At 36.4% G+C, this 24,104-nt stretch overlaps 1 protein-coding gene across 10 annotated transcripts in view; it reads left to right on the top strand.

Annotated features, from left to right (window-relative positions):
* Positions 1-17,174, top strand: part of APAF1 (apoptotic peptidase activating factor 1) — a 41,248-nt gene extending 24,074 nt beyond the window's left edge. For 3 of the 10 annotated variants that reach the window (XM_056340219.1, XM_056340220.1, XM_056340222.1), the window contains 13 exons: positions 235-366; positions 2,264-2,389; positions 3,414-3,575; positions 3,845-3,973; positions 4,762-4,887; positions 5,739-5,858; positions 8,174-8,299; positions 8,649-8,774; positions 10,441-10,560; positions 10,898-11,023; positions 11,781-11,906; positions 12,352-12,498; positions 15,571-17,174. In XM_056340219.1, coding sequence (XP_056196194.1) covers positions 235-366; positions 2,264-2,389; positions 3,414-3,575; positions 3,845-3,973; positions 4,762-4,887; positions 5,739-5,858; positions 8,174-8,299; positions 8,649-8,774; positions 10,441-10,560; positions 10,898-11,023; positions 11,781-11,906; positions 12,352-12,498; positions 15,571-15,714 — 1,710 coding nt within the window. In that variant the 3' untranslated portion in view covers positions 15,715-17,174. Of the gene's footprint in view, positions 1-234; positions 367-2,263; positions 2,390-3,413; positions 3,576-3,844; positions 3,974-4,258; positions 4,381-4,553; positions 4,644-4,761; positions 4,893-5,738; positions 5,859-8,173; positions 8,300-8,648; positions 8,775-10,440; positions 10,561-10,897; positions 11,024-11,780; positions 11,907-12,351; positions 12,499-15,570 lie in introns of those variants that run through there. The other 7 variants (XM_056340221.1, XR_008822066.1, XR_008822069.1 and 4 more) reach the window with 7 other exon arrangements.
* Positions 17,175-24,104: the final 6,930 nt, after the last annotated feature.

Here is a 24,104-nt window from a genome sequence, read left to right as displayed (position 1 = left end):
TCATGTTATTTTTCTGTTACATGTGACTGACTTGGAATTTTTAATTCCTCAGTATTGTAGCAAAACCTTGGTGAAATTCCAGTATTTATCAGATTCTAATCTGAATCATAGAGGTGTTATTAAGAGTGTTTTAGGACTTTATCTGTATTTCAGCATCGTTTACAGATTTTTTTTTTTTTTAAATGAATTGCTTTAAATATATTTAAAAGTTTTTCATCCTTCAATTCTCTCTAGATCTGGAACTCAAGAACAGGCCAGTGTAGGCGTGTATACGAAGAACACTCAGAGCAGGTCAACTGCTGCCAGTTCAATAACAGAAGTGGTCAGTATCTTTTAGCTACCTGCTCACATGACAGCTTCATCAAAGTAAGTGGAAAAGGTTGAGATTATTCTCATGCTGCTTGTCTTAACAGAATAATTGTTGATGTATAAATGTATTTAAACAGCACAAATTACAGGTTTTTTATTGGGCCTGGTATAAGAGAGACGGCAACAAATTAAGAGTACCAACTACATTTCTGTAATCAGATTTCATCAAGGCAGTACATGAGTGTTTATGCTCAGCAAAGGAGAATGGGCAAGTCCTCTATTGGTAGGGCATGAAAATGAGGGCTTTGGCAAGACTTTCAGAGGTTGGGAGGGGAACAGCATAAGAAAAATTAAGGCAGAAATTTAGGATTGAAAACGTTAATAATGTAAAAAACCGGATGCTGAAAGAATGGGGGGAAAAAGGGTAGCATTATGGAAGTGCAGCAGATGCATTTTTTGATTAAATTGTTCAGGCATAGTAAAGAAACGAAGGTGGAAGCCAACACAGGAACAGTAATCAAAGCAAGAGGTTTGTCAGGTTAACCAGCTGGCACTGTTCAGACTGGGAGGCGGTATGTATACACAGAAAGAGCAGAAACTGGGCAACTGAAGTCTGCATCTTGAGGGAGGGGGGAAACCAGATCAAGTAAGACCTAGACTGTGGCAAATAAGAGTGCAATTGCACAGTGCAACTAGGTAAATCATATAGTTAACTGGCACTGAAGATGCCCTGGCTGTATGTTCTTGTTTTTGTTGCAGTGTATGTGCTGATCTTATTCTGCAGTGGTATCATTCAAGGAGTCAACTGCAAAAATTTCTGTTTGGTGGGATTGGTTTTCTGCTTGTTCAGTTCCCTGTAGTGACTCAGTTGCCCAGTTCTAGTGCAAGAGACCTGTTGGGAGTAGACAGCAAGGAGTGAAATTGTTAGTGGGAGGGACAGCTATCACTTCCAGCTGTAGCTGGTAGGATGTGAGGTGTTTTAATTGCAACATGAAGTCTCATTGGAAGAGTTCTTGCAAGAGCTTCAGTTTGTGTAAACTGAAGGTAAAATACAGATACAACCTGACGTCAAGGTGGAAAGAAAAGGTTTTTGTGCTGACCTCCTGGATGTCTCAGGAGATGTATTTGCTGTCTGAAACTGACACCTTGGAACAGGTAGATTTAGAAGGGACTTGTTTAAAATACCCACAATTACAGTAAAAAAAGTGATCAAGACCTAAGACAGTTGAACACTTTCATGAGTAATGAATAACAGAGCTGAAGTATGCACAGTAATCAAAAGGGCTTGATTTTTTTTTTTTTTTTTTCCCTGAGGACACTGTCCAAGCTCTCACTTGAACAGTCAAATAGATGGTGTGTGTTTTGTTATTTTTTTTTAAAATATATATATGTAGGAGAAAGGGAAGAAATTGGGAAACAGAGAAAGGAAGTGTGGGCTGTAGGCCTGGAAAACTGTGTGTGATGAGAGGGGTGGGGAGGGGGAGCCCTAAACAAAAAAACATATGGAATGTTCTTTTAACTTTGTTAGTATGGATGTGGCAAGGATGATGTTTAGGCTGTCCAAGGTTAACCTGAGATTTTGTTTTTGTTATTATGTGCAAGTTACATAATTCTGAACTTCAGAGGTGGAAGGGAAAAAAGCAAGAGGAAGTTTCTTCCTCAGTCTGAGGAAACTGAGTAACTTTCAGTAACCAAGGGCCTTGTCTGCACTGTACAGAAAGTTTAAGTAGTTCTGTGTAATTCTGATGTTAATAGTTTTCATGCACATTGGCAGATGGAGGTAAATTGTGGTGTAGCTTGAGGCATAGCATCAAGTCCCTGAGCATGTGGGTAAAACTAAGAAAAAGAAATTTGAGATTGTGGTTGCCAGTGCATGATTTTGAAAGATCATGAACAATCTGTCTTAGAATAGTTCATTAATATGATGGTACTTACATATTTATTTCTCATGCAGCTTTGGGATTTGAACAAAGAGTATTGTAGAAACACGATGATAGGTCATGAAAATTCCGTCAGTCACTGTAGATTTTCACCAAAGGATGAATATGTTGCTAGCTGCTCAACAGATGGAACAGTAAAGGTACACAGTGTATTTTTAAATCAACTGTTTGTTTTGATGATGATAATGATTTTTTTTTTTTAAAGTAGAATTTAAAATATGTATAAGAAGACTTTGTGTCTGCATGATCAACTTTAATGGATTAAGTCCTGGAGCAGTTGATTATTGGTCCAGTTTTTGATGCAAGGTTTTGAAATGGCTTGTCTAGTACCAGGAAAAAAAAAAAACAACTTGGATGCCTGTAGTTGCAAATTAATTCTAGCTAGCCTCATTTTGAGTCCTTTTCACCATCTTTTTTTTTTTTTTCCTCCCACTAATGTTAAAAAAACCTGAGGAGAGGTGGTGAAACTTGTTTAAGAAAAGACTAGTAAGTTTTTAGGTTAATTCAAAGTTCTGTCATCTCTGAAAATGAATCATCACTAGACATAAAAATTAAAAGCGGTTTCTATGTGCTGTTTTTCCTGTATGCACTAGAAGAGAATTGAGAGGTTTATGTTTTTCCTCAGAATGCATTATTCTTATTGCCTTTGATTGCAGTAGAACTATGCAAGTTCAGAAGGAAAACTGGTGGAGGGAACAGAGATATTCCATAGATTTTTGACAGGTCCCTCAGTGAATTAAGGTGCAAAGCAGATGTATACCAGATTTCTCATGATGAGTGTACTTTTAATAAAGTTGAAGAGCAGATATTATTTTTGATTTTATACTTCTGCTAAATATAAGTTAAGACAGCAATGATATGAGGGAAAAACCCAGGGAAAGGGTTCTGCTATAGCGTAATCTTTTATTTTTGTTGGGTTTTTTTTTTTAGTTTGGGTGGCTGGTTTTGTGTTGTTTTTTTTTTTTTCTTTTTGTCTAAGCCATCCAGGCTTGTGAATATTCTAATGCTATTTCTTGAGCAGGGAAAGTAGCAAAGGCTTTTTGGTATTGTACCCTTGACCTGTTGTCTTTCCTAGAAGTAATTTGGAATTAGGACTCTCCTGTTGTATTCTGTTTCCACTTAGTAAAAAGAGGTTTTGTGTATTTCCTTTACTTTCTATTGCAGCTTTGGGAAACACGCTCAGGAAATGAAGTGAAAAGTATTGACATAAAAGATTTCTTCAAAAATGCAGATGAGCAAGCAGATGATGTGGAGGTTTTGGTAAAATGTTGTTCTTGGTCCAGAAATGGTGACATGATTTTGGTGGTAGCTAAAAATAAACTTTTGGTAAGTACCTCACTTCAGTAATTTTCTGGGGGTAGCATATTAAAATGTAGGTAGAAATTATGATTAAAATTTGAGGACATTAAGATGTTTCAGATAAAAGATGCATGGTTTCAAGTGTGTGAAAAGTAAAAATATGTGGGTGACAAACTTCTTGACTGAGGGAAGTCCTTTCAGAATTCAAGAATGTGCACTGTTGAGCATATAAACTATATGTCTATAGTGAAGTCATTCAAACTGGGTGCTAACTATGGTAAATTATGTGTTCACAGCTTTTTGATGTTAAAACATGTGATTTGTTAACACAAGTCATCGTAAGCCATCACAGTACCATCCAATACTGTGACTTTTGTCCTGGTGATGAGTTAGTAGCAGTCGCGTTGTCTCACTGTTCTGTTGAAGTAAGTGATTGTTTTTGCTACAGTATACCAGGGAAGACTACTTGCAATATAAAATATTACATTTGTCTTAATAGTTTCTTGTGTGCAGAGGTAAAACAAATGTAGCTATTTTAGCAGGCTTTCAATGTGCTTCATTCTGTTTAATTTTCGTTTGCTTCTGAAATGTAAAATACCATTTGGGAATAACATTTTAAAGTTACACATTCATTTTGGTCAACAGAACTCACATTTATATAAAGAGACTATTCTATTAAATTTATTTAAAGTTACTTTTGTCATTCTCAGGAGCGTTGCTTAACTCCAAACAAACCAAACCCTCTCTTCCTTCTATATGGTGCTGCAGAATGTGGCAACTCACTAAAAAGGCATGAAACTGCTAGAATAACTTTGGGACTAGCATGGATAGAGTAAGCCTGTAAAGTATCAGTTTGGGAGTGGTTTGGTTGTGGTTTTTTTTTTTGTTTGTTTGGTGGTGGGTTTTTTTTGGTTTTGCAACTATTGATCGAAGAACTCTGTTTTGTTTTTTTTTATACTGTGAGTGATATTTCCCCCCCCTCCCCTTTGTCTTTTAAAATTGTAGCAGTCAAAGAGGCTGCTGATTAACTTTCCCTGACCATCGAAATGTGATAAGCAGGCACAGTTCTTGTTACATCAGTTTTCAAAATGAGAAGTAAGAAAATACTAGAAGAAATAATAATTTAAGTATACTCCTTTTTTTGTTTTGTACTATTTTCCCTGTAAATGCAATCAAAATCCATTTGAGTTTTTCTTTGGAATTTTTATTGTAGTTATGGAATATTAAGTCTTTATCAAAAGTGGCATATTGCAGGGGACACATGAGCTGGGTCCATTGTGTGACATTTTCGCCGGATGGATCTTTATTTCTGACAGCGTCTGATGACCAGACAGTACGTGTAAGGTGACATCTTTCTTTTTTTAAAAAATTGTATGTGTATATATATATAATATGAAATTACTCATTTAAGGAACTCCTTATTCTAAAATTATATATATACTATAGTTATATTATGTATCTAGTAGTTACATATATTTATAGCCAATATAAATTTAAAAAGTTGTTATAAAATTGTAAAATTATTCAGGTATACAGTAAAATGACCTGGCTTTTTTTACTTTATTTACTGTTTATCTAGATGTACCGTATGTGATTTTTTTTTAACTCTGGTAGCTGTTAAAGAGTAATTGTAACCTTCTATTTTGTTTTAGATTTTTTCTGAATCAGGAATTGTGAAGTTTTTTGTGGATTCTAGCGGGCTTGATATTAATTTCATTTTTAGAGATATTTGTGTGTCAATACTTCGGATAGATTTCTATAATTGTACTGCCTTATTAAAACCTGTGAAAGTAGAACTATAGTTTACCAAGGTAACCTTTCCTTTTCTCCCAAGTTAACATATTCTTGAAATATTGAAAGCAATTGAAGTATAGAAATCTGTACTTGTTATTTTTTGTAATTCAATTTTAACACTTTTCTTTGGATTAGAAAATTCTGGACTTCATAGCTACAACTCTAAACACAGGGGAGTCTACTAGGCAGCCTGGAAGAAGTTAGTTCTGTTTCATCTGTTGGAATTGTACAATCTTCCCTAGTAAATAAAAATAGCAGAAGCATAATTTTCACTGATTTTAAAAAAACTAGTGTTACTTGCAAGTTTGTAAGACTTTGGTTTACAGGTACTCATACTCAGCAAATTTTATAGCATGTCCTTTAATAAAACTAATTAAATACTGTGTTTTTCAACAGATTTGGGAAACAAAGAAGGTGTGCAAGTCTTCTGATGCTGTACTAAAAAGTGAACTAGATGTTGTATTTCACAATGGTGAAGTGATGATTTTAGCAATTTACAATCAGAAGCATTTACAAGTAAGCTGTATTTGTCAATCTGTTAGTACTTTTGAATGTTATCAACAAATCTCATTAGGAAGCAGAGGAAGCACTGAAAGAGCTGCTTATCCATGGCTTTCGACAGTCAAATGTGTAGCAGATGACTCTTAATGTATGATAACATGTTTATATCTAGAAACTCTGCCTAGTAAGCAAACCGTCAATTTTTTGGGGAAATTTCCACATATGTTAAAAGTGAAGCTGGATAGAGGAACAAAACTGCTTTCTCTTCATGACTGGGGAGTCTGTGGGCTCTCGGTGGCTTAGATGTGCACAACAGTGTGTAGTGTGTGCAGCATGTATAGACCAGGTGTTACACAGCGTATGTACATAATGCATTGGAACTCCTGTGTAATAACTAAAGGAATCATCTCAAACTGGGGGAATGAAAGGTGTGAACCTAGGTTTGTCTGTAGCCTTAGGAGAGCGTGGGGTCTTTTATAGAAAGAAAATACTGATAGTGGATACGCTTATTACTCTGGACCCCTCCACCAAATAGTAAGTACCCCAACAGCCAGAATATGTTTCTGTTTCATGATAGCAAAATGATTCGGATTATGCTTCTACTTGACTGTAACTGTTTAAAAGTGGGAACACTTTCCTATTTGTTGCAGCATGCTCCTTACACAAACCCGTTGCATGTTAACCCACAAAACAGGCAGTGCCATATCTCTGGGCGTGAGGTAGCGATTTCAGGTGTTCAGCCTAAAGCAGCATCCAAATAGGAATGACTTTGTTCTGGGCTGTGAAAACAGTGAATTCTTATTCCTGGATGTATAGGTAGATGAGTGTTGCAATAGATTCTGCTGCCCTGCACTGAAGGACACTGTGCAGATAATCTTTTTATGTAGGGTCATGTCCTTTCTCCTAATGTGGCCGAAGGCAAACACATAAATTATGTAATCCTGGCTAATCAGTGTGGCCATTGCCTTTATTTCTAGTCCTAGAGATGCTCAGCTTTTCCTAGGCTGCTACTTCTTTTATCTGTCCTGTCAACAAGTTAGCCATTTCTTACCTTACCTAAAAGTCCTATTAAAAAAACCTTAAGTGGAATAGTGGTGGTATTTGAACAGTGGTGAATGTGGATGTGGTAATAGCTGAAGTGTCTTCAGTGGGGCCTTGGCGATAAAAAGATTTCAGACTTTGAGCCAACAGAAAGTGGTCATTGTTGAAATAACATCTATGTGAACAAATATGTGAGAAAAAATAAGCTGCATCTGTTGTAGTGAGGAGAGGAGAGAAACCACAGCAAATGGAGTTATGCCTGTTTATGTGTGGGGAGCAGTTTAGAGTAACAGCTACTCTTAAATCTTCCTGAATTGTAAAATCTGTAGTGACTACTGTGTAATGGTGTAGCCTGGTTCTCATTTGAATCAGTAGACCTGATCTATTTATCTATGATTGCTATTTCTGTGGTAACTTTACATGAACCGTTTCCTAGTGCTTAGATTTTTTGTTGTAAATACAATACTCTGATGTCCTGTAGATGTGCAGTCATGTGAAAAGACTCTCTGGTAGTAATCAAAGACTTAGAAAGCAAGAAGAGAAATTGACTGAAAAGACAAATTGTAATTACGGATGTGTACTGTAATTTAACAGTATATCTCTGCTATCACATCTCTAAACGTTTTTCTTGCAGCTGTGCTGTTATACCCTTTCTAATTTGTCGTATCTCAGAATTGGGGTCCTGGTCACCTTTTGATGTGCAGTATGTTAATTTTTAAACACTTCACACTGTATCTTTCTAAACTTAAACTTTGTAAATAATTTTGTTCTAGAGATTTTAATTTTTCCCCTAAGGAATTGATTTGAGGGTGATACTGAGTTGAGATTTGGTATATTCTGTGTGCTAATAAGTTTAAAATCATTCTTAGAGGATGCACTTAAAATATTTTGTGCTCCATTTGGTATGAGCTGTATAATCTAGTGAGCAAGGTAAATTTGAACATGGAGCTCACTCTGTGGCTTTTGAAATTTGGTAGCAGCATTTTGAATTACTGTTTCCTGTAGTCAGACAAACTGTAAAAAGCCTTCTAACACCAAGATTAGTTTCCTTCTGCAAACCTGTCCTGTTCAGGGAGCATTCAATGAAGGTCATTATACTGACCTTCAGAGTAATTGGTTTATGAAAATAACTGATCTTTACCGTTTGAAACTTGTACAGTCTTCTCTTTCTTAGCTTTATTAGGTATTGTATTTTTACAATAAATAAATAAATAAATAAAATTAGGTATTGTAATTTAAGTTTAAATTTTAAAATGTAGTAATAACTTCATTAATTTACTATCTTGCAGCTTATCAGTGGAAATACAGACAGTGTTATTATGCAGACAGCGGCTCAAGAATCCCCCATTTCCTGCTGTTGCTTAAGTGAAGATCTTAAATTTGCAGCTTTTGGACAGGAGAATGGAACAATAAAGGTATTAAATTCTAAATTAAATTATTAATCCTAAATTAAATTATTAAATCTTAAACACCCTGTCATTTGAATGACTTTTTACAATAATATACTTCAACATAGTACTTTAAAGTTTTAACATTTGTTAGGGATGCCTAAATGACAATAATTTAAGGGTAGAGCAAATAATGTATCTCTGAATTTCATTTTACCAAGGACTAAGTTCATACGAATTATTGGTTGTTCCAGTCCATTGACTGAGAGTTATGTATTTACAATCTCGTGTTATTTGAAAAAGAATTTGCGTGTTCTTTTCTTCCTTTTTCTCAATTATGTAAAAAAAAATAATCATTTCATTCTTTGTTTTAAAGGTATTACAGTTGTTGGATGGGAAAGTCCTGAAGTCGCAGAACACCTACAGGACATCCGTGCAGCATTGTCAATTTACATCTGATTGTCAGACTCTCATTTCAAGTGCTCATGATTCAGTTATACAGGTTTGGAAGATACTGAAAAATACTACGTTGTAACATAGGGTTTATTTTAAATGATCTTTTATACTATGGATAGCGTAAACTCAGTAAATGACTACTGTATTCTCTATTGCTCCATCTTGGGCCAAGGGACTGTAGGAGGTGTAGACTCTACGTATAACTTACATGATAATGAATATTACACAATTTCTGTTTTTAATACTGTGGATGATAGAAAAGCAACAATTCCTTAAAGATGGGTGAAAGGAACATTAACTTTCAAAGAAGATAACAGTTCTGATTGCATAAGGGAAGGTTCAAGATATAGCCAGTTCTGGGTCACATGTGGTAGGTCTGTCAGTGGGCTTGCTTACATTGTCTGAAATGTAAGTAAATTGTCTGAAATGAGGTAAAAAGACCAATCTCTGAGCAGCCTGATGTGTCCAACTAGTCCAGTACAGTGCTGAATGCAGATGCTAGCTGAAAACAGAATGGCTACACTAATGTAGTCTCAGATTAGTAAGTTCTGCCTCTCAGCAAGGAAGACTGGCTCTGGGGAAGGATTCAGGTGTGTCTGTATTAACATTTTAGCTCACCTCAGGGATGCTCTTTTCAAGTGAACGTCCTGGTCATTTATGCTTACTGTGCTTTAGTTTGCACTACAGAGCAGTTGCAGGCATGCTGACAGGATGACTAAGGAGAGCACATGCTCCAGCTACTAATGAGCATTAAGTCCACACAACCAAACTTGAACTGGTTTGAAATAAAACCTCCAAAACACGTATGGGTGCTGGTCTTCAGCCCAGTTTTGCTCAGCAAATCTGTTCCAGCATCAGTGTTCTACCTACTTGCTGATACACACGTAACCTATGCAGCATCCCACTTTGGTGTTTGTTTCGATCTGAAACCAGGGTGAGTGCTGTCTCTGTGGTCAAGTAAGCAGTCCAGACAAGTCACAAGTTTATGGGCTTTTGGATCCTTCCTTCAGGTCTAAAGTGGGTAGCTTTTCTGGGTCCTCGGCTCCCTCTAGTGGACAGCGCCTCAGTTAAAGCTCCAGGATTCTCATCTGAACACCTCACTTTCTGTTCTTTCTTTGATGCTGAAAATCTATTAATTTGAAAACTATTAAATTATTGTCATTTAAATCGATGCTTAATAGCTTCTGTAAAATGAAATGACACTACTTCAGTTTTCAGGGAGTGGTTGAATTAATAATAGGAGTGTCATTTTGTTATAAAAATCCAAAGCAAAATGGCATTTGATTAAAAATATGCTTCAAAATATAAAAGAAAGTTAATTTAACTATGGAAAACATGAGGTCTATCAGATGACGGAAGTCTATTTGTTGCAATAATCAAAGGTTTAAAACCCAAAACTTCTGGGATGCCTAGAAAATTACTGTTTTTCTTTTCAAATTACCAGTGAATTTTAAGCATCGCATTCACTTTGAAAATCAGATAATGTGTGTATTATAGGGAACTCTGTCATAGGTTGACTATTAAATACTATGACATCCTCAATCTCCAGTATCTCTACTATGGATATCTTCAATATTTAACCTTTTAATTAGTTGACACCTCCATAAGAACTTTTTACTACTCCTGTGATTTAAAAATCAACCAGTTAATTTATTCTTCTTGTGTTTGCCATTAAGTTCTTTTCTTTAAAAGTATTCCAACTTTATGATTAGGTATGGAATTGGCAGTTGAATGAATGTGTGTTTCTAAGAGGGCACAAGGAAGCAATCAAGGATTTCAGAATTCTGGAAAATTCAAAACTTCTTTCTTGGTCATTTGATGGAACCGTTAAGGTAAATAAAAGGCTGTGAATTGATAAATCGCATAAAATACATTTTACTGTCTCTTCTAACATTTGCTATTTCCTGCACTTTTTGTTGGCGCACATTTTATTGAATTGATCCTAAAGCATAAGCTGACTTTTAAGTCACATTTGATTATTCTGTTCCTAGTAAGTTTTACACTCTTGTTGTATTTTAACTGTATGACTAAGTATAACAAAATGTTGGCCATATTAGAACTATGTAGCTGAGTTTTATATATTGTTGTGTAAGACACGGGTGTTTTAACCTTTTCACAGTGTTATTCACAGTGTTACAAAGTAACCTGTTTTTCCTGTGTATTTGGTAGGTTTGGAGTATCACCACTGGAAACACAGAAAAAGATTTTGCTTGCCATGAAGGTACTGTTCTTTCCTGTGCTGTTTCACCTGATGGTAGTAAATTTTCATCTACTTCTGCTGACAAAACTGCAAAGGTAGGTTACGTTTTGTGCAAAGATAAAAACAATGCCTTATTTGTCCTGAAATGTATGCTGTTTTTTTTTTTTATTCTGAGTTAACTAGTGATTATGCATATTATCATGTTGTATTTCTAGTATTAAATTTCCTGCATCTGTGAACATGTTTCTAAAGCTGTTATAGTCATTCACCATTGATTTTTGGATATAACTGGAGACTGTCCTGGTGACTGTATAAATAAAATACACATTTAATGCACAAGTTTGTGCAGAACACTTTGTTTAGTTGTCTGTATTGATTTGTTAATAGCCTAACAATCTGAACTTGGAAACCTAAGCTAAGAAAAATTTCTGAAACTTCTGGTGAAAGTGCTGTCCAGAGGTTCTGGTATTCCTGTTCAGAAGCAAGGTGCAAAAAGAAGTGAACTGTTTAATATTTTGGTGCTGCCCCATTAGATTTTTAAAGCATCCCATTAGATTTTTTTAAAAATAGCTTTAAATTAATTGATTGAATCATATTTCTATGAACAGTTTTAAACTTCCTTGTAAATGAATTGGTTTCATTAAAGAGTATCTCCTAAGGAAAAAAAAATATATACTTGCAGTTGGTTCAGTAACTTGTAGCAAATGCATTCCTGTGTGACTCAGATGAAAAGAAAAACAGACTACAGTATAATACGTCTATAAATGTGCACACGTGCTGGTGCCGTTTTAGAAAGAAGTCATAATAGTTTTTGAACTTATCTTTCACTCTTCTGTAATGTTTTACATTTAGATATGGAGCTTTGAAAGTTCATCTGTTCTTCATGAGCTGAAAGGTCACGAAGCCTGTGTGCGGTGCTGTACTTTCTCTCCTAACAGCAAATTATTGGCCACTGGAGATGACAAAGGAGAAATAAGGGTACTGCTTTTACTTTGCTGTTTATTTTATAATTCAGTTGATAGTCAGTTCACAGAGAGAAAAATTCTCATATTTTGTGTTCTGCATGTCTAATTTGTTAGCGTTGTAGTGAACATCGGGAAGTTGAAAATAGCAGTTTGCCACATGAGACAGTAGTTAGTAACCGTATTGATAGATTTATGTTCCATGAATGCTGCAGAACTGATTCACATGATTTACTAGTAATTCTACTGTGAATTGCATATGTAATTAAATTCTCCTTGTATGATACAGTTCTAAGAGGAGAATTAATTTTTTGTATTATTCTGTCACTTCAAGTAGAATGCTTATTTACAATGTTTTTTTTCTCTAATATAGAAAAATATATTTGAGCCTTCCTTACTTGAGAGTGTTTTTTTTTCCCCCTTTAAGTTTACTTATACAATAATCTTCCCTCTCTTTTTAGATTTGGGACATTTTAACAGGTGCATTACTTCACTTATGCTCCCCTGTTACTGTGGATGAGGGAGAACCAACACATGGTGGTTGGGTAACAGACCTCTCATTTTCTCCTGACAGTAAAATGCTTGTTTCATCTGGAGGCTATCTTAAGGTAAGCCTTGAAATAATAAAATATCCTAACATACCTAATTAAATGGCAATACTCTCATAATTCTAAAGGAAAATGCAGACCAATTCAAAGAAAGACCTGAAACATTTTACGTAACACAAAGCTGCTCCATTTTCATGGATGTCTAGCACTTTTCACTTCTTTCTTCTCAAATCTGAGAGCCCCCTGAAAAAGGTTTCATAAGAATTCAGGCTTCAGACTTGGAGTTTGTTTTTGAACTCCTTATATTCCATTTTTATTAGCAATGTCTTTCATTAACAACTTTCATATGAAAGATCCCAGTAATTTTTGTCTGCCTTAATATCCACTGAATTTCAGCAGCAGTTGTGTTCTTTATAATGAGCAGAAAAATGATCTGTCAGACTTTCTTTTTTTTCTTTTCTTTTTTTTTTTTTTCTTTAAAAGATACTAAGCGTTAAATTTTTTTGTAAAGAGAGATTCAGAAGGAATTCCAGGTGATAATTTTCTACCCTGAAAGACATTATATAAGTAATCTTTGGAAGAGGGCATGTTGAAACTGAGGAAATCAGTCTTTTCATCAATCTCATTGGTTCATATATCTACTGGGCAGATATATTTTTGGGGAAGGGGAAGAGGTTGTCGGTCTTTCAGCCTGTGGATGTGTTCTTCATAATTGTAAATTTCAGGAGTTTATTTTTTTCCCCTCGTGTAATAGCTAATACCTGTTAGAAACTTTGTATGTGAAATGACAGGTTGTGGACTTCTCATCTCACAGAGTGCTGTAGGCTAGGTGATTATTAGTCAGTGTTCAGCCATTGAATGTGCTACCAGACTAATCCTTTGAAGTCAGTTAGTAACCATTTAACAAAGATTGTTGAATTTTCTAATTTAGCATTGAAAACGTCTTCTGACATAGGAGATCAAAAACATCTTTCTTTTCATATTAAAGAACAAGACATGCATCTTGTTTCTAGCTTCCTTCCCATTTTGTCTTGTGGTTATGCAGTATGGTGTTGTGATGCTTCTTAGAGTCATAGAATGGTTTAGGATGTTGGCAGATTCTGGAACTCATCTAGTCCAGCCCCTTGCTAGAAGTAGTTTGCACGGTTAGGTAAAATTGTTTAGGGCTGTCCCCCATCAAGTTTTGTCCCCTGCTCCAACAGGGGTGCCTCAGGGCCTTGAGAGGAGAGTCTGACTGTCGTCTGTAACCCTCTTTTTGGTAGTTGGGCAGCATTTAGCCGCCTTCTCTTCAGGCTGAACAAATTCATTGCTCTCTCTTTCTTCTGTGACATCTGTTTTAGGTGTCCAGCCATCTCAATGACCATATGCTGGACTTGCTTCAGTTTCTCAGTGTATTTCTTGTACTAGGGTAGGGCTCAACACAGTGCCTGGACTGCTGACTGCTAGTTTTTGAATCTAGCAGTTCACTCTGTCATCTACCTTGTATTCCACCCATCCGGTCTTTAACTCTGACTTTAGCCAAGCCTTCAACACATTCTCTTATACTGTTCCTGTAGTCAAACTGGAGAGGTAATCACATTCACTGCTTCTGCCATGCTGTTTGCAGAGCCACCATTATTGCCAGTGGAAGTCAGCTGTGTGGTTCAGCATGATTTACCTTTGGTAAATATGTGCTAGTTGTTCACGATCACCTTCTTGTCTGTCACATGACTTGAAATGGCTTCCAGAAAAATTGTTCTGTAATAATCCCGGATAGTGGAGTGAAAATTACTGGCCTGTAGTTCCCAGCATCATCTTTGTCCTCTGTGAAAATGGGTATGGTGTTTGCCTTTTTCCAGTTATTGGGAATAGATTCAATCACCATGTCTTCTCAAAGTGTTGTACTTCTGCTTTTCTTGCAAGATCTACATTTGTATGATGTGCACGAAAACGCACACACGTACCCTTTTTGTAGGGACATGCCAGTCAGTGAAAATGTAAAACATTTCGGAAGTGGACCTCTAAAAACTGTACGCAGTTTGGATTGTAGAGTTACATGGAAGTTACCTTTAAACAAATGAGTCATTCATAGATGGGGTGCATCTGGCTATGTACTGTTCAACTTGCTGTGTGAGTGGTATCCACTGGCCCAGCACCTGATCATGTATCCAACAACAAAGATTCAAGAGTTAGTTAAGATCAGTTTTTGGATTTTGTGATGTGGTTTTTTTTTGATTTTGGCATTGTGTCCCAGCCCCAGTCCCCCCCCAGGTCTTCATCAAATAACAGACACTTTAGGAAAGGTGTTTTTAATATGAACATTGTAGCTGTGTAGTTGCAAACATGTATTATGCAGACATTACCTGTAATGTTACATATTTCATGAGATGAGTAAGCTAAAAAGTAGGAATACTACCTTTTATAGATGATCAAAGCTGAAGGTAATCTGTTTTGATATTTTGCTACTGCACTTAAATGTTGCAAGAATAGAGGGCAGACTTCATATTGGAATAGTCAGGTAACAGCTTTGTGCTGGATTGCGTTTGGTTCAGTTTTGCATTGGCTTACAGTTTTTCTGATAAATGAGAAATTTCAGTCTGTGTTCATGGAGTAAACTGATGGTCAAAGGTTTCTTCATATCTTTGTTATTAGTACTTAGTGTATTTTCTAAAAAAAAAAAAAAAAATCTAATCTCACTGAAAAAAAAGTGTCCTGCTAAAAAAAACTGCAAATGGTTTCAAATATGTGACTGATCTTGTGAGTCCAGCTAAGTTTCTTGATGCAGGTATAGTTTCAATTGGCTATGTGTTTTGTGTGTTCATTTGGTTATATAAAAATACATAGTCTTTTCAATTTTGGACATGTTACAGTTTACGTCTATTGATTGCACTTTGTAATGCGGTAAGGGACAGTACCTGAATTTACTATTTTGTATGCTTTCTTGAAATTGAACAGCTTCAATCTTTTTGAAGTTTGTTTTCATCTGGGAATCTTATACCTCTGGTAACTGGTCCTAAACATTTTCTACTTACGATTGCTTGTATTTTTAATTCTCTTTGGGAAGGCCGTCAACTGGGCTTGTCATGCTAAGCCTGTTTATAGAATGTATTCTAAGCTTCCCTCAACTAACTGAAAGTGTGTTATTTTTTATAGTGGTGGAATGTAACTACTGGAGAGTCCTTACAAACCTTCTACACAAACGGAACAAACCTCAAGTCAATACATGTATCTCCTAATTTCAAAGTGTATGTGACTGTAGATAATCTTGGCATTCTTTATGTATTACAGAGGTTATGATTAATGTGCTCAACAGCTTAAAAGATAATTAATTTTTTTAAGCTGGAGAAAAAATTCTGCTAAATGTTTGTGTGAACTTGTTAAGCTGTGAATTATATTTCGTTGTTGTATTCATGATGTTTTCATGTGTATGTACATTTATGCGTGTTTTTTCAAATGAACTTGCATTTAATCTTGTTTTTAGTAAGCATTATTATAATCAAGTTTCTATTTGCATCTTAAGTGTGTTGCTTTAAGTTTTGTAAGGAAATTATATTAAGATTTATTCAAAGTAGTTGAAGTTAATATTAATGGCAGTGAAGAAATAAGAGGAATATAATACTTTGAATTTGTATCTTGGGCTAAGGCTGATGGCTAAATGCTCTCTAGCCACGAACACAACTGTACAGATGCAAAAAAAAGTGGGTTTTTTTACTGTGATGCAAAGATTTTCCTTTAGTACAGAATGGAAAGAATCAGGGACATCATTCATTTGAAAAATGCAACTAGCTATCTTCGTGCTTGATGTTCAAAACAAATCAAGTAGCTGTTCAGTTTACAGCAGCAGTGCTTCCCACTGGCAGTAAGAACCTTCGTGCTTCTAACCTTGAGGTAAAGCACATTGTAACACATATAAGCTATTCCTATTAAGGGGAACATCTTGAGCCTTCGTTTTCTCAAGGCAAGATCTGAAAGGGTATTGCAATTGAAGTGGATGAGATTGTGCCACATTTCCAGTTAAAGGATGAATGCAGCTAACCAGCTAAACTGAGGATGGAAATGATTTAAAAGGGTATATATTGAGAAATATAAGATGTGAATTTTAGTTATTTATCCTTTTGGAATCAGCATTCGCTTTGTACTGTGGAGACATTTTACTGTCATCGGCTTTGTTTACATGGGGTTCTATGCACAGGGATCTCCTGCCTGGTAACATGTTGTTATTATTATTTTTTTAATCTTCTAGTTATAGATTCCATATAGGGTAGAAATGTTGATGTTTTGTACTGATTATACTTGACCTATCTTTTGTGAATAACCAGATAACAATTTTTCTTAGGTATGTAAGCGTTGTTCTAGTGAATTGCCTCTCAACTGCTCTGAGCAACTGCACAAGCATTAATATGGTGATTTTCATCTAAGTACTTGATTGTAAAAAGTACATTAGCAAGTGTCTCAACTGATACTGAATAATGGATTTCTCACTTTTAGTAATTTTTTTAACATGCAATTCAGAAGATTTGATACATGTTCTTAGTATTTTCCTGGTTTTGACAATCATCAGTTTTTCCTCTTTTTTTAAACTTGAAATTCCACCATTTCTAAGGTGCCATTGAGTACGGGTCAGTATAATCAAAATACTGCTGGCAGAAATGTAAAGCGATGAAATTCAATAGAAAAAACATGATGTTTTGTATTCTAAGTATGTACAGCATTGAATAAAGATAATCCAGGCAATACTGGCCAAAATTGTAAATCAATTTGAAATCTTGAATGTTTTGGTGGTTTTTTTATGGAGTGGGGGTTGGGATTGCTGCCTCTTTTATCATGTGTTATTGTGGTTTTGTTTTCAATCTAAACATAATGCTGCTTTACAAACTACATGAAAAATAGTTTGACAGGTAAGCAACAGTATTCAGTATGAGGATGGAGGAAAAAGTGAACAAAAAGAAACTGAAGTCTTGCAGCATGTCCTGCAATGTTCAGGACAGAGTTGCTTCTACTGTCTAGTTTGTACAGACCTCATCAGTACCCTCCCTGGGTAGCTGAAGATTCAAGGAACCAGAAGCTCTTCTCAGCCAGTGTTCCTTGATTGCATAGGCCGTACTGTCCTTGTTGCACAGGACCATGTGGGTCCCAAACAGGTAAAAAGATATGGGATAAATGTTTCACATGAGGAATCAGGGCAGAAAGTTGTCGTTTGTGACAATGCTAATGAAACTGTGATGATAGGAGGAGCATGGTTTAATGAAGAAAGTGAATGGTGGATGAGCAGAGTTCATAGATGATTTCGGTTTTGAAGTGGTAGGAAGCAAGTAGCACAGAAGCCTGAATGAGGTAAATGGTGCCTTCTTGAATTATTCTGCAAGAATGACAACACAGAAGCATTATACTTGTTGCTGGAATTGAGGAGGCTGTACTTCATAGAAGGAGGTATTAACAGAGTCAGGATGGTTGCATTTATGTGCAAACGTATGGAGTGGGCTTTAAGTCTTTGTAGCTGAGGTAGAAGAGAAATAATGGTGAGAAAGTGAAGAGCCAAAGAACAGATATGATTCGCAGGAAGAAGGTGACAAAACTTAAATGAAAAAGTATTAAAATAGGAGCCAACCAAGACAGCAACTTCTTAATTAAAATATTTAAGGTTAAGGCAGTTTACTGTAATAAAAAATAGTCCTGCTGTGTCATCAGATTTAGCTGTTCTCTTTGATGTTTTATGTATTTTAAAGGAAACAAAAGAAAGTTTGGCCGGAAGCAATTTTTATGTAGATGGAACATCAATGCTTCCATTATCTCTTGTAATGCCAGATCAAATTTAATCAGTCTGCATTCAGATCTAACTAATGAGCATTGCCAATTTTATCTGGTTCTTTAACTGAAATTATATGCTTTTGTGTAAACAGTTTTTAGGTATATTTCCTAGTAATGATGCCTATCAGATTCTGTAGAAGTTTTGAGTCTCTTCACTTTAGCAATTGGACCTACAGCTCCCTTCACAAATCTCTCTTTCTCTCTTTCCTTTATCAACAAGGAATTGTACCCACATGCAGCAGAGCTGCTCAAGAGGATGCTTTATATTACCCTGATTTGTACCATTCCTTTAACTACAGTGTTCCCCTTCCGCCCCTCCTATCTTAAACAGTCGTTGAAATGGAACTGTAGAGTTAGTTGCCTGAGGTTTTTTCTATGTAAAGGTTTATGGATTTCTTGTAGTGCTGGAGTGTGTGGGTAGAGCTGGAACTGGTAACCGGTTGCCAGTAAAGGAATGTCCTCCACTCCAAAATTATTCTGCCTCCCCTAGAAAATGATGCAGTTAAACTCCCTATTACAGAATGCTGTGCAAATTGCTGATTATTTTTTCCCCCTGATTTTTTTAGTGAAGCCTCTCTATGGGACCCAGTTCCCCAGGTTGTGTCTAGCTACAACAGTTTGTGTCCTTGTGTCTGCTCTCCTGAGGAGTTGTACAGGAGTTGATGCCTTTGCAGGTTTCAGGGGAACGCCAGGCTGAGAAAGCAGTTTGACTCAGGTAGTTCCTTCTGCTCTCCCAGAACAGAATGTTGCTGGGAGGTCACTCTGCCCTTCAAGAAGCCAGTAAATCCAGAATACTAGTAGGTCACGGAGAATTCAGGTATGATTTTGCAATTGCTAGTAGGACATGACCCTCTTACCAAACTGTTTGGTTGCCCTTTCTCCCTCACGGCAAGTACAGGTGCCATGGCAATGCCAAGGAGTGCCAACGTCAGCCTGGTGGCTAGGGTGCTGTCTGGTATTTCCCTCGGATGGCACATGCTCAGGTTTATTTCTCTGTATTTTGCTTTCCTCCTTTTGTACTATAAAGACACGGTTCTATTTGGGCTCATAGATGGTGGTGATGGAGAGAGCTTCCAAGAGCTCTGAGGACTTGGAAGGCCGTATTTCTGTTGTGATTGCAAGAAGAGCAGAAGCCAAATGAACCTTACCGTTTGGAGAACAGGGAGCGTGCCAGGTACTCAGAACACTTTCAGTGTGATTTTTGTGCTGTTTCACTTTGCTTTTTCAAGCTAGGACTGGCACACCATCACCAGCTCTGCCAATGTGCAGTAAGATGTTAAGCTGAGACTGGGCTTGTTTCTGAGCTCTGCCGCAGGCTGAGCCGTGTTTTTCAGCGCTTCCGAAGCTGCGGCCCATGCCTCTGCGTGTTGCTGTGGGGTTTTTCGAAGGGGTGGGGAGTGGTGGGTTTGGAGGAGGGGTGTTGGATTTTCCTGGGTCTTCACTCAATTAAATTTCCAAATTAACCCACTGCACACCTTTCTTCGAAGGGGGCTTTTTATGAGAAACCTTGCAGCTGCATTTAACAGGGGCCTAGGCTAGGGCTGTTGGGATGCATCCTGAAAGATCCAGTGAGTATAAAGGAGTATGGTTTTCAGTCTGGATGTGTTACTGGCAGCTTCAGCACCTCCTGTGCCATCTCCTACAGTTACACTTGTGGGGTATGGCACAACAGTGTGATAGTTGGACTAGCCGAACTATTTAAGTAGCGTGTGTGCTTATTCAGAAGGAGGAGTAAGCTAAAGTATCATAAAAGTGTTTCAATAGGCAGTTTCTCTCTTGGGGCCTGACTGTTTACAGAACAAATTAGCTTCCTGTGCTTGTTTCCATTTAACAAACCATGTATTGTATGTATGACAAGTGCTCCAAGAATGGTTAGACTCAAGTCCTTCAGGCTAAAGAGGATTTGTGTTCTGTGCTCATCTGAGTATTTACTTGGGATGCCACAGTCAGACTCTGTGTTCATGTGTATATTTTTCATTTCTTCTCGTATTTACTTCTTTCAGTTAATTTGTGTCCCTTTGTGATTATTTCTTTAGCTTTGTCCAGCTTCTCTAATAACATATGAACTCGGATGAATTTTGAAAATCATGATGTTTAAAATACGCAAAACGAGGCAAAGACAAATTTACGCAAGCTAGCTGGGTAAAAGCAAATACAACAGTACTTAGGTAAAGCATGTGTTATTTCTAAATGCATAAATGCACACAAAGTATGCTTAATATTTAAAATAATTTTAAAAAATGGTATTTTACATTACTCACTTTTCTAAAGCAATAGGCTCTTTCAATTGTTCTCTACTAGCTGTATAGCAAATTTTGTTTCTACAGATAACTTGTATTTTCTAGCACATGAGAAAAGGGATTTTCCGTAGTTCTAAAAATCACATTATTTGTCTGCAGTATTCTCCAAAGATGATAATAACTGGTCCATGCTCCTCTTCCTCAGTAGAGTCAATATTCAGGTTTATGTGTGCTAAGACTTTGTAGCCTGCTGGTTCGAACTCTTACTCCAGTGCTAAGAAATCTTAGTCTTGTCATGTTTTCACACCAAGTTTTACAGTCCCAGAGACACAATGTCAGGGACATTTCTTTCTGTGCTTCCCAGTCAGAACCACTTAAATTCATCTTTTAATACCATGATCAGTATTGGCTGTTGTTTATAAGCCCCTTGGCAGCAGTAGTGTAGGAAAAAATGTTAAGGAAACACTGAAAAATACAATTTTGGTTTAACAGGACTGCAATAGTGCATGAGAGGAATGGCATATTTTTAATGTGAGATTTAGAAATGCTTAGAGTTTTGTCTTCTTAACAGTGTGGGTTTTGTTTTTCATTTTAGTATAGATGAATGATGTAGGTATAGATCATTTTTAGTTTGCATACAAATTACATCTCCTGCTTTTAAAAAATTAAACCATGGTGCCTCCAACTGATGCAGCTTCTACCTCCATTTTGCATTACTCATTTTATTCCTTATTTGAGTTCTGTCATGGCTTTATTATATTTAATAATTTTAGAACTTATTTTAGAATAATACAATGCATCTGTCAATGTGTGTGTTTTGTTAAGATGGAACCTATCCAGAAAATGAGAATTTGATCACAGTGAATACTTTGAGCAGTTAGCAGCAAATACAAGACTTCTTACCTTTTGATTTTTTTTTTTTTCTTCTTTCTCACAAAAGCAAAGTTTGGATGTCTAAATTGGAATTGATAACTGTAAGTAGTGAGGGGCTTCGAGCTTGGTTGTCTTCTGTTTTGAATGTGTTTTGTGCAGCATTTAACGAAGTGGGTTTCCCTATTGAAATGACCACACTCAAATATTTTTTGCTATTCCTAAGGTGACTGTCCATTTGTGTCTGATGAGATTCATTGAAGGGAAAAACTAGAAGTTCTTAAACATAGTCAAAACTTCAAAGCGAGAACAGAAGAATTAGGTATTATAACCCAAACACTTGGTCCAAATGGGAGGGCTGCAAAAATTCTTTCCCAGAGGAAGTAAAGGCAAAATTTAAGTGACTGCAGTCAGACATGAGTAGCACAGCTAATCCAGTAGAAGTGGCATGTTAAAGGTGAACTGTAGTGATGGTGTTTGTACAGTGACTGACAGAAACAGTTAACCACTTTTTGCTTTCCATTTGAAATTCAAGTTTTGCTCTTGCAGATTCTTGGACTTTGCTTTTCTTCCCCTAAGGCAGTTTTAGAGGCTGTTTTGAATAGGATATTCAAATAATTCTGGCATTTTTCCTTAAGAACTGAGCAGAGTTTGAAAACTGGGTACCTCAATCTATCCTTCCCTTTCAGAGTTGTTTTTTCCCAACAGATTCTTGCTACGTTAAACAAGTGAAGCCATGTAACAAACATTTTGGTAATCAGGCCAACATAAAGTACTCATAAATTATCACCAGGCAGCTCTAAATCTGTCATAAATTCTTACTGACTTGCTCACAGGAATGTTTATGTAATTCAAAGAAACTATAAAGAGGAAGTTAAGTCTCCTTTTTACAAGTTAAATCAACTATAGCAAGATGAAAAACACCCACACATTTGGCTTTGGATCAGTGGTGACATTCTTGAAAAGCAAACCTTTATAAAATCTTTATTATGAAATCAAATTATGAAATCAGATTTCAAGGTATAAAAAATCATGTTTTCCAGGTGTCACTGATTGTACTCTGCTTGTATGTTCCATGTATACCAGGCTGTAACCTTGCTTGGGGAATTACAGATTTGGAATCATTCCAGCAAAACAATTTTTGGTGGAGCTGGGAACATTGATGTAATGTAGGATGTGTTAAAGCTGGGAATCATTGAAAGGGGTTTAAGGAATCACAGTTCCAGAGATGTGGAAAAAATACGAGCAAACCACACAACAAAACCCACTGAATGAGATGCTATCTTACATGACATCCCTTAAAAAGAGGTGTAGAAGCTGCAATGAAACACAGATAAATATATCAGATGTTTATGTTATTTTAGAGTACAAATTACAAAGTAAAATATAAGAGAAACCAATAGGCCTTTGTACACCACCAAACGAAATATCAATAACCAAAGTAAATGAGAGGTCATTTAGTATTAAACCTATACAATTAACAAAAAGCAGCTTATTCCATTGATCACAGTGACACAGTTGTGAAATATGATGTTGGAAAGACAGAATATTTGGAATATATTAATCACAGGGACAGGAAATCTGTGTTCTTAACAGAACAGGTGGCAAGGATGCATTTGTTCAAACCAGGTAATTCTGAATCGGCAAGTCCAAACAAAAAATAGCCAAATGTCTGAGATGGATAAGATGAAGTGTCCTTTGAATCACGCCTGGTGAAATTCATCACACCTTGAAAAAATGAGAAATTTCTAAAGGATTGTGAATCATGACAATTCTGGTGTTTTGGAAGAGGTGAGCAAGGCAGCTATTGACCTGAAGACAGTCCTGAGTAAGACAGTGGATGGCAGATTTGGAGAAACAGTCTAGTCTGAACACCAAAGGATTTTTCTAGGTGTTGCTAATTGTTGTGGTTTTATGAGAGACTGGTTTTGGCAAATGTCACTGGCAGATTTCTAATTGTTTTGCTTGTGATTTTTTTTTTAAACTCATCAGTGTAAATACATGAGCTTTGGATTTCTTTAGGGAATTTGATTTGTTATCACACCAAGTTTAGATTTAGAGGAGCTTCTATTCTATAGCACTAGTAGAGAACTTAGTAGATGGATTAAAATATGGATTGTATTATTGGTACAACGTTATGTAATGTTTTTGTCCATGATCTGTAAAACCTTCGATGATAAAGCTGCAGATGATACGAATTGGCTAAAGGGTGATTTGCAAGAATAAGTAGATATCAAAATATGATGCATGTCTGCTTTCAATATCCAACAGAATGTTTTTGTTACCTTATGGATGAGGTATAGCTTTGTCATACATAGTGGACTTTAGAATGCCAGTGACAGTATCTTGAAAATGGTGGTGTGGGAATGAAAGGGGATGGTATCATCCACACAAGCCCCAAAGTGTCTGCAGAGGTATGTCAGCAGGGCCTGTCAGTATGTGAAAAGGATCTGTCTGGAAGGCGTGAGGAAGTGATCTGTGCACTTCATTAACAAGACCTCAGCTGGAGTAGTGCATATAGCCCTGGTATTGACATTTCAGGGACAAAATGAATTCAACCAAAATTTAGAAGAGGATGACAAAAAGGGATCCATGGGCTGGCCAAAAGTCTTGCAGTATAAAGTTTGAGTTTGTTTTGTTAAATTGGAGAGAAAGCTGAGAAGTGATGTATTTGTGATGTGTGGGAGAGAGGCAGGATATGTCAGCCTGGCTGGCAAAATGAACAAGGAGTTCTGTTGGCTGGAAGGAAAACAAACTTGTAAAATCATG

This window comes from Falco biarmicus, chromosome 5 (assembly GCF_023638135.1).
Source record: "Falco biarmicus isolate bFalBia1 chromosome 5, bFalBia1.pri, whole genome shotgun sequence".
NCBI lineage: Eukaryota > Metazoa > Chordata > Aves > Falconiformes > Falconidae > Falco > Falco biarmicus.
Note: the sequence above shows the minus strand (reverse complement) of the source record. Positions and strands in the feature narration are given on the sequence as shown.